General features: G+C 40.1%; 1 gene segment (V, D, J or C); it reads left to right on the top strand.

Annotated features, from left to right (window-relative positions):
• Positions 1-15,894: 15,894 nt before the first annotated feature.
• On the top strand, positions 15,895-16,449 carry LOC114687598. The segment is given in 2 exon segments: positions 15,895-15,992; positions 16,079-16,449. Coding segments are annotated over 2 exon segments (417 nt in total).

The following is a 16,449-nucleotide window of genomic DNA, read 5'->3' as shown; positions in this document are numbered from 1 at the left end:
GCTGAAGGTAATCTTTGTAACATTCACTCCTCCTATCCTTACAGAAAGAAAGGCTGAACTTTCCTTATCTGTTTGAATTAGATGTATTCCAATAGCATTCTAAAATGTATCTAGAATGTATTTAGAATACATTCTAAATGTATTCTAAAATGATGTATTTTGGCTTTGAACATGACTAAAAATAATAGCTCTTAATTAGGGGGAGAAATAATGAATTTCACATCTTTGATTGCTTAGATCTAGTCTGTGCACATACATCTTTAAAAGCATGTGTTTCAGAGACCCTATGAATCTAAAATGCAAAATTAACTCCTGGATGTTTGTAGGAGTTAATGGCTGACATGTGTCTCCATAATATAGTTAGGCTATCACAATTTGATGTAAAATGCACAAGAATAAACTCATGACTGACACATGTGTGGGCCCATTAATTTTTATAGTTAAATGAGTTTTAAATCACAAATCCTTCAACAATTGATTACAGCATTTGCATATCTCCTCATCTAAGATTATATTGTTCCCAGGCCAAAATTCATATTCAGGCACACTATTGTTAATAGAGTAGTTACTAAAAAGAGTGTCCATTCTTTTTAAATCATCTGTGTTTTTTTTTTAATTAATCTCAAGTGTTTCATTTTACCAATTAAGACTCGGAGCTCAGAGAGGCAGAGAAGGCACGTAACTGCTTCCTCCTCCACTTTTGTCCCAGAAAGAGACCTTTCTCCTACACTGCCTCAAACAAAACTCCTCCACCTAGATGCCCCCTCACTTCTACTCCTGTGTGTGTCTCTCTCTGTCCCCCTGATGTCCTCTTACTCTCTATGGTTTTTTTACTGTCAAGTGGTTGCTTGCTCTGCCTCTTGACCTATGGTTGATTTTATTTAATCCTGTTTACCATATTCAACCAGAAAGCTCTTGGGTTAAAGGTGTGTGCTAGGGCTGAGTCACACCACAGCTAGAAGCAGGTTTTTGCAGTAAATAACACAATCTCGGTTCACAGTGTGATCAAATATCCTGCAACCTTTCTCACTCTTTGTCTAAAGAAGAAGGAAATGGTTTTTTATCTCTAACACAATAAAACCACCTACAACAATGAAGCTATTTCTGCCCAGCTTGCCACAACATTCATCTTGGTTGTATTTGGCAGTTTTAGGATTAAGTATTTTTGAGTTGAACGTTTTGTAAAATGGGTGTGTCAGTCTCATATGAACTCAGAAATTTTTATGTCCTCAGCAGTTTGTAGTCCTAAGCTGATCTTTGGGTGCTGTTTGTCAACTTATTGACAATCCTGGCTAGATGGTAGGTTGGGTGCCAACACTAGTCTGGAGCTAGAGCTGGGATTTCAGACCAGTTACACAGAGCATGGCGATACCATTTTGCCAATTTACTCTGTTTTCTTGGGACAGTTTTTTCTTGATGATCCATTCTTTTTCTTTAGATATTTCACTTGATCACTGGTCTGGATTCCTGATTTGGATGTTTTTATTCTCTTGGGAAAATAAAATCTGAACCCTATCCCAATCCTAACCCTAGGGGGTTCCTTTTTTGGCAGGCTCTGTCTTGCTGAGGGAAATTTACTTTTAGCAACACAAAATCATTACTTTTTGATTAAAAAAAATATTTGTAATTTTGAAACAAAACTTATTATGTGTGGATCAATATATCTATATTTCCCTTTCACTTTATTTATAAATTCAAGGTTTAAGTGTATGTACTTTTAGATCACAGAGGACATTTACTTTGAATTTCAGCCTGCGTTTTGCAAGCAGCTTTTAAATTTAAGTCACTGTGATTCTTATGGGCCTGCCTCTGCCTCTCAAGTGCTGGGATTAAAAGAGTGACCCACCATCTGTCTATGGGATCCTTATAATAGTTATTCTCACAGGGTTGACCTGGATTAATCTGGTTCTCCATTTCCCCCTACTTTTTAGTGTTATGACTAAACTTTCAGTTTTTAAATGTTTAATCTATCATTCTTGCTGATTTATTCTGAATTTGTTCCCTGGCAATATTTAATATTCTAGTCTTCATTAAGCATGAAGCCAATTTGTCCACTATTTCATTACTTTCCAGACATTTTGTCTGCATGAGCTACATAAAATTTTATTTTATTTAAATTTTGCCAGGTTTTGCCATTTCCATCCTATCTCCCATGACCATTTGTCTCCCAGTTTGTGGTTTTCCATTTTGATGATGATATAATATAGCTGTGCCACTGCACACAGACCGTGGTTGACGGAAGACACAAATTTTCCCTTTGCCTCACTTGTGTTTGTCTTATAGCCAACAGTGCTGCTGTTACTTCAGCATGTCAGGCTGACTTGGTGGTTCCTCCCTCAGTAACAGCTATTCCATCCTCTGGCCTACAGGCTTCTGCTTTCCCTTTGGTTTTGGTCTCATTAGTGGTTGTTGAGCCATCAGTAAACCATGCGTTAGCCAAAAGTTGTGACCATGGCATCAGTGCCCACATTCCAATAGATGCCATTCCTGTGGGAGAAGTGAGTGGATTAGGAATGGGGATTATAGGCAATTGGGCTATTTCTTCAGTGAGGGAAGGCACAGACCTCTTGGCTACCAAATCCTGGTCACAATGGAATTCAGATAGGACCCAGTTCTACTATAATACCTTTCCTTTCATGGCTAAGCCTGTGAAGGACTCTGACTTTAAACAGATCTAATCCATCATAGTAAGGGGAGCCCATCTAACCATAGGGTGGTAGGTAATGACTGAAGATAAGGTTCTTCATGCCTTTTAAAATGTACGGATTTGTTTCTCAGAGAGAATATTTATTTTTGTGTATGGAAAGTATTTGCAAAAGAAGTGAACAGGCATATGTTAATGAATTCCTTGTTTGCTTTATGAAGTGACCCCCACTGCCAATTTACCAAAAAAAAAAATGATATGTTCTATGTTTTGGAACAACATGAATCTATCCTTGGTTACTAAATTTTGAATAAATAAAAAGCATGCTGGCCACTAGTCAGCCAGGCTGCAAGATTCTCTACCATCATGCCTGGCTCACTTCTTTGCCTGTCCACTCCTTTTATCCTCTGCTGGGACCTGTCCACCGCTAGGGATGGCTCCCAGCATCTTACCATATCTGATGGCTTCTCAAATTATCCACAGCTGTTATGAATTTTCTGTCTGTATGGTTGTGCTTTATAGCGACTGAATTAGTTTGTTCCTAGGCATCTGTCTTAGGGTTTCTATTGATGCAATGAAATACCATGACCAAAAAGCAAGTTGGGGAGGAAAGGGTTTATTTGGCTTATACTTCAGCATTGCTGTTTATCACTGAAAGAAGTCAAAACAAAAACTCACCAAGGGCAGGATCCCAGAGTTAGGAGCTGATGCAGAGGCTATGGAGGGAAGATGTTTTCTGGTTTGCTTCCCATGGCTTGACAGCCCACTATCTTATTGAACTCAGGTCCAGCAGCCCAGGAACGGCACCACACAACATGGGCTGGACCCTCCCACAAATATCACTAAATGATAAAATGCCTTACAGCTGGTTATCATGGAGGCATTTCTTTAGCTGAGGCTCCTTCCTCTGATGACTCTACAGCTTGTGTCAAGTTGACACACAAGACCACCAAGTACAACTGACCCCTTGTCAACATGCAACACAAACACTTCTCTATTATGCCACAACCCTTCCTTGCTTATTCATCCCCATGATCTTAAATAACTTTAAAAGTCTCACAGCCTTTACAAATTCAAACACATAAAATTTCAGTTCCTTTAAAATAGTCAATTTCTTTGAAAGCCCCAAACCTTTCAAAATTCAAGTCTCTCAACTGTGGGCTCCAGTAAAATATTTTCTTACTTCAATGGAGAAAAATCAGGGCATAGTCACAATCAAATCAATGAAAATCAAAATTTCAAACTTCGAATATCTGGAATCCAATCAGGATCTTCTGGGCTCCTCTAAAGGGCTTCGGTCTCGTCTCCAGATCTTCCCTCAGATGTACACACAACTCATCTTCTAGGCTACATCTGGCTCCATTATACTGTTATTGCTGTCCTTGGTGGTCATCCCATGGGACTGGCATCTTAAAACATTGGGGTCCTCTACTGCAACTAGTCTGCACTTTCATCAATAGCCTCCCATAAGAACTCATGGTGCCAAGCCTCAACTTCTCTGCATGACCCATTAAGTCCTGGGCCTTTGACTGCCAGTGAGACTGCACCATCACCAAGGACCTCTCCTGACCTCTCACAGTGCCAAGCCTCAGCTGCTCTCCATGACCCCTTCATGCCTTCAACACCAGTCACACCTGTTGACTTTTTCACATGTCCAAGTCCAGCTGCCAGCAGTATAGGATTCAAGTATAACAGAAAAGACAGGCATGGTCAGTGATCCATGAGTCCTGGAAAGATTTACATCCACCATAGTCTTCACACAATGTATGCACAGCAGAACAAACACTGACCAGTGGTCTAGCTTGTCATGGGATGTGTGGAAAGCCATTGATCCTGGGAAGGCTCCTGCAAGGAGACTAGGAGAACAATGTAGCTGGTGACATACCTGAGCCTCAGGTGTCTGTCCTACTTAGCAGGTAAGGTGACTTTGTGCCTCACCTCCCTTTCTAAGAAAGCTGTTGGATCACTCTGTTGCCTGGAGTTTATAGGATCTTCTGTGATGCTGTTAGCTACCATGTGTGAGAATAATTTTTCTTTACATCTTTCTATTTATGTATTTATTTATTTATGCTTTTTCAGTGCAGGTCATTGGATTCACCAGCACTGAGGAATTTTACTTTTAATACAGATTGATTCTTTCCCTTAGGCTTTCTTCCTCACACCCCTTCACTATATATCTGTTCCCATGAGGATGAGGTAGGTGTGTGGTCTCCATGTGGACATTACAGGCTCAGGCCCGTAATATGATCATTTAGGTCATATTTTTTTAAAAAATAACCAAATTTTTCATAACTTTGCTAAAGGGGATGGATCTTCTCAAAAGCAAATATATATATATATATATTTTTCAGATATGTGTCCCTTTGTAATAAAAACAAAGGAAAGGAAGGTAGGAAGGAAGGCAGGGGGAGGGAGGGAAGAAAGGAAAAGAAAAAGATGGAAAGAAACAAATCCATGCTTGCTTCATTTCAGAAAAAATCAGAGATGAGAGGAAGAGCAAGGAGAAGCTGTGAGAGTTCAAAGAAAGATTGACAACCTGGAGCAACAGGAAGGAAACTGAGAGGAACCTTCCTTAGTCTGTGTTCTTCTGGGGGTTCTAGGAAATGATCAATGAAATTGTGCTCAAGGTAGATTGGCCATAAGGGAGCCTGTCCCCATAACTGGACCTACCCAGTGTTCTGGGGAGCTAAGGCTCCCTGAGAATTTGAGGATGTGTTCAACACAAGCAGTTTCACAGTTAAGGACTCTTTTAAAAAAGCAGTAAGATAGGAATGACCCCAGCATTCATGGATACAGTCAAGATTTAAAGGACTTCAATTTGTGAGGGAAGGAAGCCACTGATGGTGAAGCAACTGCCCATCAGAGCATTGAAGTAGGAGGCCTTTAATGTTCTACCGTGAGAGGCTTTTTTTTTTTCTTTTGGTTTTTCGAGACAGGGTTTCTCTGTGTAGCTTTTGTGCCTTTCCTGGAACTCACTTGCTAGCCCAGGTTGGCCTTGAACTCACAAAGATCCGCCTGCCTCTGCCTCCCGAGTGCTGGGATTAAAGGCGTGTGCCACCACCGACCGGGTAGTGATGGAATTTTAATAAACTATACTAATTTGAAAACTGTTCTTCATCGTTATTTTTTTTGAAAATTCATTTACCATTGTAATGTGTCTTGGCCATGTTCTCACTCAGCACTTTCCCTCCAATTCCCCTACTACCAGCCCTCTCAACTTCATGTCCTTTTTTTTTTTTTGGTTTTTCAAGACAGGGTTTCTCTGTGTAGCTTTGCACCTTTCCTGGAACTCAATTTGGAGACCAGGCTGGCCTTGAACTCACAGAGATCCGCCTGCCTCTGCCTCCCGAGTGCTGGGATTAAAGGAGTGTGCCAACACCGCCCAGCTATGTCCTCTTTTGATAACACAACAACACCAGTTAGAGCCACCCATATGATGGTGGGAAGTGGAGTCAACCAATCTTCAAAGGCAACCAACCTGTAGCCACATCCACAAATAAATGACTCTCCATCATTTTTGTATCTATATCCCCCAGCAACCACCATTGAATGCAGTCTATGACTGTTCAGTGCTGAGAATAAACAACTGTGTGAGTGCTTGTCCACAGACAGAACATCTACATCACAGCCTTCACATCCCCCACTTCTCTACTCATCATATCCCTCCCACTAAGGATCAAGGAACATCACTAACGACTGGGTTGAAGAAATGTAAGTATTGCAGAATGGGGAGAGGTACTGTGAGATGGAGCCCTCTGAACCTCACATGGTAATTGTACACAGCAGCTCACAATAGCTATGGATCCTTGTACAAGATGTGCACAAAAGTAAGGCAGTTAGATGATACAGATGTAGAGGAGAGGGGCTGCATTTGTCTGACCCACCTGAGATTCTCAATATTCTTTTTACTTAGTAAATAATGCTTAAAATTTAAGACCTTTCAAAGTGGTTTTGAAAATGAGAACACAGAAATGGCCCAATATCTACAGTGCAAAGGTCACAGAGCTATAATGAAATCTACCACTGGCAGTTTGTCAAGGAAGACAAAGTTAAACTGTTTCCTAAGTACTTGTTTTATGCCCATAAGGTAGAGCTGTTCTCAGCCTGATCAAAGAAGCCTCTTTCTGAAGCTTGACATTTAATGTCTGGATTGATGAGAGCCATAATACTGAGAAGAAGTGATTGCTGAAGACATACCCCCAAATACACACACACACACACACACACACACACACACACACACACACACACACACACATACATACTGTGTCTGCTGAATCACAAGAAACATAGAAAAAACAGCTTAAATGAATGCAGGAACTGAAGTACAAGGAGGACATTGGCAGAGCAGGCTGCTGTCTTATGGACAAAGTGCAGACATTACAATTATGCACACAAAGTAGCAGCAACATACTGCAGATCCCCACAAAAAAGAATGTATGGAAGTGATGGAAGAAAGGATATAGGAGTGAGTGAGAGGGAGAAGGAGGGAAAGAGGAAATAAGGAAGCAGAAAATTTGAAAGAAGTCAGGGAAGGAGTGGAGGAAAAGATAGAAGAGACAAGAGAGTAGGAGGGACTGGAACGTGTTGTCATCAGGAGTGAGAGGCAGAGGAGAGATGGCAGTAGGAATGAATGATTTATAGATTTTTTGGGTAAACCTTATTCTGTCTCAATATTCATAAAATGGCTTCTTCTTCAGGAAACCTTTTTCCCTGTTTCAAACAAAGTATTCTCCAGTTCCCTCCTCATTAACTGTGCCATTTCAAAGTAACTAAAATATCAGTGCAGGCTTTTCCACAGGCCTATCTGATGAGGTTGGATACTTTCCAACTGAGGTTCCTTCTTCCCAGATGACCATAGCTTGTGCTACATTGACAAAATTCTAACTACCATACAACTAAAGAATCTGGTATTATCATTGTAACATGACCCACTGATGAATGTCTGTGTCCACTAGACATAAATATATAAATGACTGAACATATACTTAAAAATAAAGTTCTACCTCACAAATAAAAGATAATTATAAACTTGTTTGGCTTTACCATGAACACCATCCCTTTCCAAATTACTTTCTTTTGGTAAAGTCCTTCTACAGAGTTTCATAGGAAAGGTAAACCCAAGTAGCATGAGAGTACAGTATTCTATCCCTGAGTTAAGCAGAAATTAAAATACTTGAGTAAGGGACCTCATAGCAAGTTCCTAAAATATGGTGTAAGAATATAAGAATGATAATGATTTCAAAGATTTTATAGCCAAAATAAAAATATCAGACAAACTCGAGATGATATACTGACCAAGATGTCTCAAAAATATTCTTCTAACACTCAGAACATCCCTAATAAGGACAACAGAGCACTCATAGTGATGGGTACCTATCTAAACTTAAATATGATGTCTGTCACCCCAAGTTTAAGACCTATCTCCACTACTGACACCCACAGTACAAAGATTATACACAGAGGAATAGGGCCACAAAAATAGGGTGTCCAATTATAAAGAAATGGTGGGTGGCATCTGGGACTTACTCAACAGGTTATTTTGAATTATTCTCCTCCCTTCTCTGGTGATTTACATTACCAAGTCATGGAGAAAAGCCCTGCATTCCCTTGTTCTCTGTGGTGAGCCCCATCTCAAGGGAAGGGATTCTACATGTTCAAGCTCATCCCCCTCTTCACTACTTGTCAATCACTGACTGTTATTTCTCTCTTGTATTACTTACGTTAGCATAACACTCAAGCTGGGTTGCATGCACTGCTTTTTTATGAGGTGTTGTAAACATCTCATTTCCCAACCCTTACTAATGAAATAATCATTGTTTAGGATTTGTTATTTTTTACAAGCTGACAAGAGGCAAGAAGAGCGATGTAAAACTACATAGAGATAAATCGACAGTCAGACCGGCAGACAGACAAAAAATCAGCAGGTAGTCCAACTCTTCTCCAGATATCCTGTTGCTGAAAGGGCAGGTGAATACTGTATGCCCACTGACATGGAAGCAAAGTCAATACCTTGGATCTCCTCTCAGATAAACATTTATAATCACATGCACTAAATGTTTGTAAGTTGCTTCTTCACAAGTTGGATATTCTAGGTGAGTAAGAAGACGAGATTACCTCCACTAACAGATGATTTCCAGTAGTTCCTTAATCTGGATTTGACATCATTCTAAATTTCAACCCTCTGCATAAATTTCCTGGAATATACAGATGCATCAAGAATGTGGTAACCTGTTCTGCTTGTACAGAGTCCACAATGTTTGTGGACTCAGTGTTTTTCATCCAAGGCCTGCATAGTGCAAAGCATGCAACAATTAGAAAGTCAGATGATACTAGAAAATTTTCTTCAGTTTGCATCCCCAGTTCATCTAGGAAGCATAAGACAAATCTCAGTCACATGAAGGAAGAGTGGAACCCTTGCCCTGTGCTCCCTTTTATACTCTCAGGAACCTCCCCCAATGCAAAGCAGCCCTCAGGCTCAGGATGAAAGCCCAGGCCTAGCTGAGAAGCCCCATCTCCTTCTCACCAGAGCCTCCAGCAGAGCATGGCTGTCCTGGTGCTGCTCCTCTGCCTGGTGACCTTTCCAAGCTGTAAGTGGGTCAGGGTTTCAGGAGAGGGACCCAGGCATGTCATCTATGGGATGTGTGACTGATAGTGATGTTGTTTGTCCCCAGGTGCCCTGTCCCAGGTGCAGCTGAAGGAGTCAGGACCTGGCCTGGTGCAGCCCTCACAGACCCTGTCTCTCACCTGAACTGTCTCTGGGTTCTCATCAACCAGCTACGGTTTAAGTTGGGTCTGCCAGCTAAGGGTCAGGAGTGGATGGGAAGAATAGCATGGAGTGGAAACACAGAGTATAATTCACTTCTCAAAACCCGAATCACCATCAGCAGGGACACTTCCAAGAGCCAAGTTTTCTTAAAACTGAACAATCTGCAAACTGAGGACCAGCCATATATTACTGTGTCAGACCCACAGTAAGGGAAATTCAGTGTGAGCCTGCAAAAAATGTTCCCTACAGACACATTTGTATCTTGTTGAAAATGAGTTTTTACTAAAAGTACTAAGCAATGATTCCTCCACATGTTGAATGTCCAGTTTTTGTTTTGGGGATAACTCATAAAATTTACTCTCTGCATATATGAAGAACAGGATATGTAGTTAATAACTGTGATCACATCCATACAACTCATTATTTGAGACAATCCCTTCCATCTAACTAATTAATCTTCACACTTTCATTGTCCAAACCACGAATACACTGATATAGTTTTACTTTCCCTGAGAACTGTTTCCTAGGTTACACTTGATAAGAGGTCCTTTTGTTCTTTTGTTGCCTGGCTGCCATTTACAAAATGCCCCCCATATTCATTAAACTCAATGTGGTATGTAGACTCTTGTGAAGAGAGCTACAGAAAACAAGAGAAAAAAGGTTGATAACTCATCCAGGTGCTGGGGAAGCAACTGGGCATTTATGTTCAGTTCCTGACACACATCTTTAGTAGTTCATAACCACAGTAAGCACAGAAGACCTTTGCTTAATTTGTCTCATGAGCACTAAACTACCCACAGAGCAACATATACACATAGTTAAAAATAAAGTATGTCTTTCATTTTTTGACATCTTTCATAGGAGACATTATAATTAAAGAATTTTTGAGTAGTATAAATGAGGCCTTGATTCAAATGTTAATATTTCAAAGACATATTCCTCATTTTGATTGCTTAATAGTGTGTTTGAAACATCACTACTACTTGTTAAACGTTAGGACGCAGTCTCACCCAATAGATCATTCTCATTGTTCTTCTCAAGGGCAACTCATTTCTATCATTTAATCTGAGTCAGGAAGATAACAGATATCTCAGGGAGCATGGAGTTGAGAGGTGATGTCCTCATGAACAGACATCATCCTGCACTCCATTCCCTGGTTAGGCTCCTTTATCTTGACCAATCTATGTGGGAAGAAAAGGTTGCATAAGGCCAACTTCTCTAATGACCAGAGAAATGGATATTCAAGCCAAAAGAATAAATTTTCCTTGTAATCAAGAGAATGAATGCTATTTCCCAAAAGAAAGAATGCAATCAAGTCTTAGAATGGAGAGGAAGGGGTCCCTGTGCAATGTCCATAAGAATATGGTTCTAGTATGATATTAGCAAATATTGTGGTGGTCCCTAAGAGAATTACATACCCAAGACCACCTGACCTGGTGATCTCAATTCTGTGAGTAGACAAAGGAAGAAGAGAGGTAGGCATGGAAGCAGGGAAGGATAGAAAGAAGGAAGGGAGATACATGAGAAAAGGCATGGTCAGAGGGTCTTCAAGAGTAAAAGAGAAAAGAGAGAGTGTATTGGAATGGACTAATACAATCACAGTACATCATAAACTAGCAGGATATTTTGTTTTTAAGTAGAATAAATGACATATAATGTAAAAGAGCATTCTAAATGTCATAGGATGTTAATATATGTATACCTGTCTGTCCTTGTATGTGTATCTTTGTGTAGCTGTGTCTCTGTTGTTGTATGTCTGTCTGTGTGTCTATTTCTGGGTGTTTGTGTATTTCTTGAGAGATGCATGTATTCTCATAATATGAATTGTTTACATTAAAGAAGTTACCACAGCATCATCTGGTCACAAAGCCAATTTCAGGGGTCAGGCACCCAGGGAGACTTTGCGTAGGAGGTTAACTTCAGGAACTTGGTCTCCATTCCCTGAGCAAACCTCTGTAGACAGCCTAACTTCCCTTCGTGTCTAAGACCCCAGTGACACTCAGAATACCAGTGGCTGAGACACATCTCAGCAGCCTTACCAGACTCTTGGTAGGAGCCATCAACTAGGGATGCAGTTTCTTCCTCACTCTCCTCTTCCTCCTCTCTTTATTGTTTGTTCGTTTGGTTGGCTGATTTGATTGGTCTTCCCTACTCCTACTTTCTTGAGAACATCGATCCTTTACACTTTCTTTCTCTGCTGTGTTAGTTAGTCATAAGTGCTGGGCATCAAGGAGAGGAACTTGGGGAAGTTTGTGTTTGTTTCAGGATTATATAATGCACTGCTATAATTAAAACATTATAACTGTAGGAAAAAAAGTGATGTTTTGAAAGATAGGAGGGCTAGGCATACAGTACTACATTAGTGTTTGCCTTTTATCTGCAAGTTCTTAACTCAAGAATCATTCTAATTTTTAATAAAGATCAGAATTTTACACAGAAAAATGTCATTTCTCACATTCATAGACATAAAAGAGGCAATCTCATGGGTAGATGGGGAACAGCAATAACTAGGGTGGGAATTGCAGATGGAAAGTGGTATTTAATAGAAAGGGAACAATAATGTAGTGAGTTACAAAAGTTCTGTTCTTGTTTTGAATAAGAAGCAATTCAGTTTAAGTCTGCAGCATCCATGACAGGCTTCTAAATAACAACAAACTATGAGTTCAACACAGGGAACGGGCATTGTTTGAATGATTGGGAAGGCTAATTGTTGAGGCTGTATGTGCATATATGTATATTTGCACTTAAATGTGGAAGTCACAAGTAGAATCTGAGTGTCTTCCTCTATTGATCGCTAGCCTATTTTTTTAGACAGGGTCTCACACAGAACCTGGAACTCATATGTTCAGATAGAAGGGTTGGATGTGAAGTCTCAGAGAACCTCCAGTCATCAACTCCCCAGTGCTGGGAATATAGGATAAACCATCACAGCTAGCTTTGTAGTTATTTGCAGAGGATCAAACTGAGATACTCATACTGGGAGGCAGGCACCTCTCACTGAGCCATCTCTTCAGCCATGAATTTTATCACAACACAGTGTATGCATTAATAAAAATATTGTAACCTAGCAGGGCAATGGTGGTGCATGCCTTTAATCCCAGCACTCGGGAGGCAGAGGCAGGCAGATCTCTGTGAGTCTGAGGCCAGCCTGGGCTACAGGGTGAGTTCCAGGAAAGGCACAAAGCTACAGAGAGAAACCCTGTCTTGAGAAGCCAATATACATACATACAGATAGATAGATAGATAGATATAGATATAGATATAGATATATAGATAGATATAGTAACCTATAAAACAAATACATAAAATACATCATGACTTTTAATACTAAAGTATACTTTATTCAGAGAAATTTTCATTTAAGTTATAATAGCATTTGGTACATAAAATTGATTATATATTATGATATATAAAATATTGTATATTCCAAAAGTTTACAATAATGATATTACAAAATATGGAAGCATTTACAAGCCTACCTAGAAAATATAATTATATATTATGTTGATATTAATACTCATAATGAAAATAAGAATAGTGTTATAGATATTTGTTCAAAAGGTCTTATAAAACATATATTCAGATTAATTGACCTAGATAGAGATATTTTAGCTCGATGGGGACTTTTTTTAGATAAGTTGACTCTTATAACATCCACATATTACGCTATGCAAATGTGATTGCACCTCTGGTTTTCAAAGATGTATGTGAAATCCTTATTGTGCTCCAAGACAGTATTTCACCCAGAGACATATCAATTAACATCAGGGAAACTTGAGCTCTATTACCTTGGGCTGGCATGACTACAGAATTAGGGCCAGCTTTGGAGTCACTGGAGAAAGGTGTGTAAAAGAGAGGCTTCTGACATGTCAGACAAACAGCCAAACCACACATGCAGGTCATGTACTAGGTAGGGACAAAAGAAAACTATTTTATAAGATAACATGTATTGGCAATTATGGGTTTTTTAATCAATCATTGTCTATACAAAACTTAATGTCATAAAGCCAATCTCTTAAATGCCCTTTAAACTTTGCTGGTTGTGGAATTTGGCAATTTGAAGGGAGGATCTAGGAAAAGATGACATAAAGGAAATAATGATCAGATACATTGCAAGAAAAATCTTTTTCCAAAAAAATTAATTGTTAAAAAACAGTATATGTGATGGTCAAGAATGGTGTGCACACCTTTAAGCCAGTCACTAGGGAGACTGAGGCAAGAGAATCTCTCACAGTTCAATATCAACTTGGTCTACATAGTGAATCCAGGCCAGAGTGAACCTATAAAATGAATAAAGACAGAAAGTTAGTCCATCTACCTGTGAATATGTTTCTGCCTGTGGAGATGATTGTGTGTGTGTGTGTGTGTGTGTGTGTGTGTGTGTGTGTGTGTGTGTGTGTGCTTTTGGATGTGGGACTGTATGTGTGGCTGTGGTTGCAGTTGGGCAGACGCCACATCCATCCTCTTGTCAGAAGACTTTGAAATTATCCTAGTGTTTTCTCTACAGATGTGACCAACATCATAATCAAATCAGTGAGGGAAGGAAAGAGATTATGTCATCTTAAATCATGCAGTCCATCATGTAGGAAAATCAGGACATGAAATCAAAGCAGGAACCTGGAGGTGGGAACTGAATCAGGAACCATGAAGGAACTCTGCTTAACATCTTACACTCCATGGTTGTTCAGCATGCTTTCTTGTACAACTCAGGAACACCTTCCCATGGATGGCACCACTCCCATCAGACTGGACCCTCCACATCAATCATTGCTCAAGAAAATGACCCCACAGATATTCTTGCAGAACAACCTGATGAAGGCCTTCTTATTCAACTGAGGTTCCTTGTTCCCTGATGACCTAGTTTGTATTATGTTGACAAAATTCTAACCATAACACAAATGTACAACACGATACTGTCATGAAAACATGACCCATTAAGTGAGTGTCCCTGCATCCACCAGACATAAGAGAACAATGACTGAACATACACTTAGGAATAAGACCTCTCAAAGAGGATGTAATTATAAATATTGGGTGGAATTATCATGAATTCTTCCCCTTTGCAAATAATTTTGCTTAGTGAATTTCTTTAGGGAAATCATTGAAAAGGGAAACCCAAGGAGCAAGGGAGTACAGAATATGGATACAAACTATCTCTAAAGTCACTAAAGACAAAAATAGTTGAATAATGAGACTTATGGTAAGCTCTCCAATATGGTATGAGAGATGTACATTTATTTCTGTAATATTCCTACCCAAATTTTTGTTACCACAATGAAATTATCAGATAAGCCCACCATGAGACATACTGAGAATAATGTCTGAAAATATTCATCTAACACTCAGAGCATCAAGAATGTGGGAAGACAGCACTCATAGTGTGGGTGACCATCAGAGCTTGCACAGGATGACTGACTCTCTCAGGTTAAGATCTGTCTCTACTACTGCCACTCTGAGTACAAAGATTATGCACATAGAAATAAGGGACTCAAAATGTGAGATCTCCAATATCAATACAAACATTCTCGGTGTGCTGACTGAGCAGGTGGACTCCAGCTCTGTGCTTCACATCCCCATGGTTTACATAAGCAAGGTGTGGAGGAAAACTCAATAACTCTTGTTCTCTATAGTGAACAACACCTCAAGGCACAGGGTCCCCATGTTCATGTCTACTTCTCTACTTCTTGTCTTGACTTCAGCTTCTCTGGCTTATTTTCTACTTTAGAAACATAAACCTCAAACCTAGTTGAATACTATAGTGTTTTATAAACAACTGATCTTCCCAACCCTTACCAATGCAATAATCATATTTAGAAACATGTTATTTTCTGTGTTACTTGATCAAAAAGAGGTATAAAGTACACAGAAAAAGATAGACTGGAATAAATCAAAAGGCACTAAAACTAATCTCCAAGGTATAGTGTTCCCAATTGAGAAGGTGAATAGTTTGAAAACAGTCTCTTGGGGCTCCTCTCAGATAAACACATGATCACATGTAATAATGTTAGAGAGCTGCTTCCTCACAAGCTATAATCTAGATGAGTTATGAGAATAATGTCGATCCCACTAACACCAAGATAATAAAATTTAGCTGTTCCTTAAGCAGAGTTTCTGATTAATAAGAGGCCCAACTCCATCCTGGATTCACTTCAGGAATTTATAGAGATGTACAAATGTATTAGGGCATGGTACCCAGTTCTGCCTGAACTGTGTGGATGTGGACTCACTTAGTATAAACATTCCCATGATTTGCTTGTCAGGTCTGCACAGTGTGATTCATACTATTTCTCATTTCTCAGGGATTGGAAATGCAGAAAATAGCAGGAAAATGTTCTTGAGTTGCCATCTCCAGTTTATCTAGGAAACACAACGCAAATCCCAGTCACCTGAGGGAAGAGTGGAAACCTTGCCCTGTGCTCCCTTTTATTCTCTCAGTACCCTCCCCCAATGCAAAGCAGCCCTCAGGCTCAGGATGAAAGCCCAGGCCTAGCTGAGAAGCCCCATCTCCTTCTCACCAGAGCCTCCAGCAGAGCATGGCTGTCCTGGTGCTGCTCCTCTGCCTGGTGACCTTTCCAAGCTGTAAGTGGGTCAGGGTTTCAGGAGAGGGAACAGGCATGTCATCTATGGGATGTATGAATGATGATGATGTTGTTGTTTGTCCCCAGGTGCCTTGTCCCAGGTGCAGCTGAAGGAGTCAGGACCTGGCCTGGTGCAGCCCTCACAGACCCTGTCTCTCACCTGCACTGTCTCTGGCTTCTCATTAACTGACTATACTGTAAGCTGGGTTCGCCAGCCTCCAGGAAAGGGTCTCCAGTGGATGGGAAGAATAGCATGGAATGGAAACACATATTATAATTCAGCCCTCAATTCCCGGGTCACCATCAGCAGGGACACCTCCAAGAGCCAAGTTTTCCTAAAACTGAACAATCTGCAAACTGAGGACACAGCCATGTATTATTGTGCCAGAGACACAGTGAGGGAACTTCAGTGTGAGCCTGCACGAAAACCTCCCTATGGAGACCTCTGGTACCAATAG

This window comes from Peromyscus leucopus, chromosome 14 (assembly GCF_004664715.2).
Source record: "Peromyscus leucopus breed LL Stock chromosome 14, UCI_PerLeu_2.1, whole genome shotgun sequence".
Taxonomy (NCBI): Eukaryota; Metazoa; Chordata; class Mammalia; order Rodentia; family Cricetidae; genus Peromyscus; species Peromyscus leucopus.
This window is presented reverse-complemented; position numbering and strand designations above follow the sequence as displayed.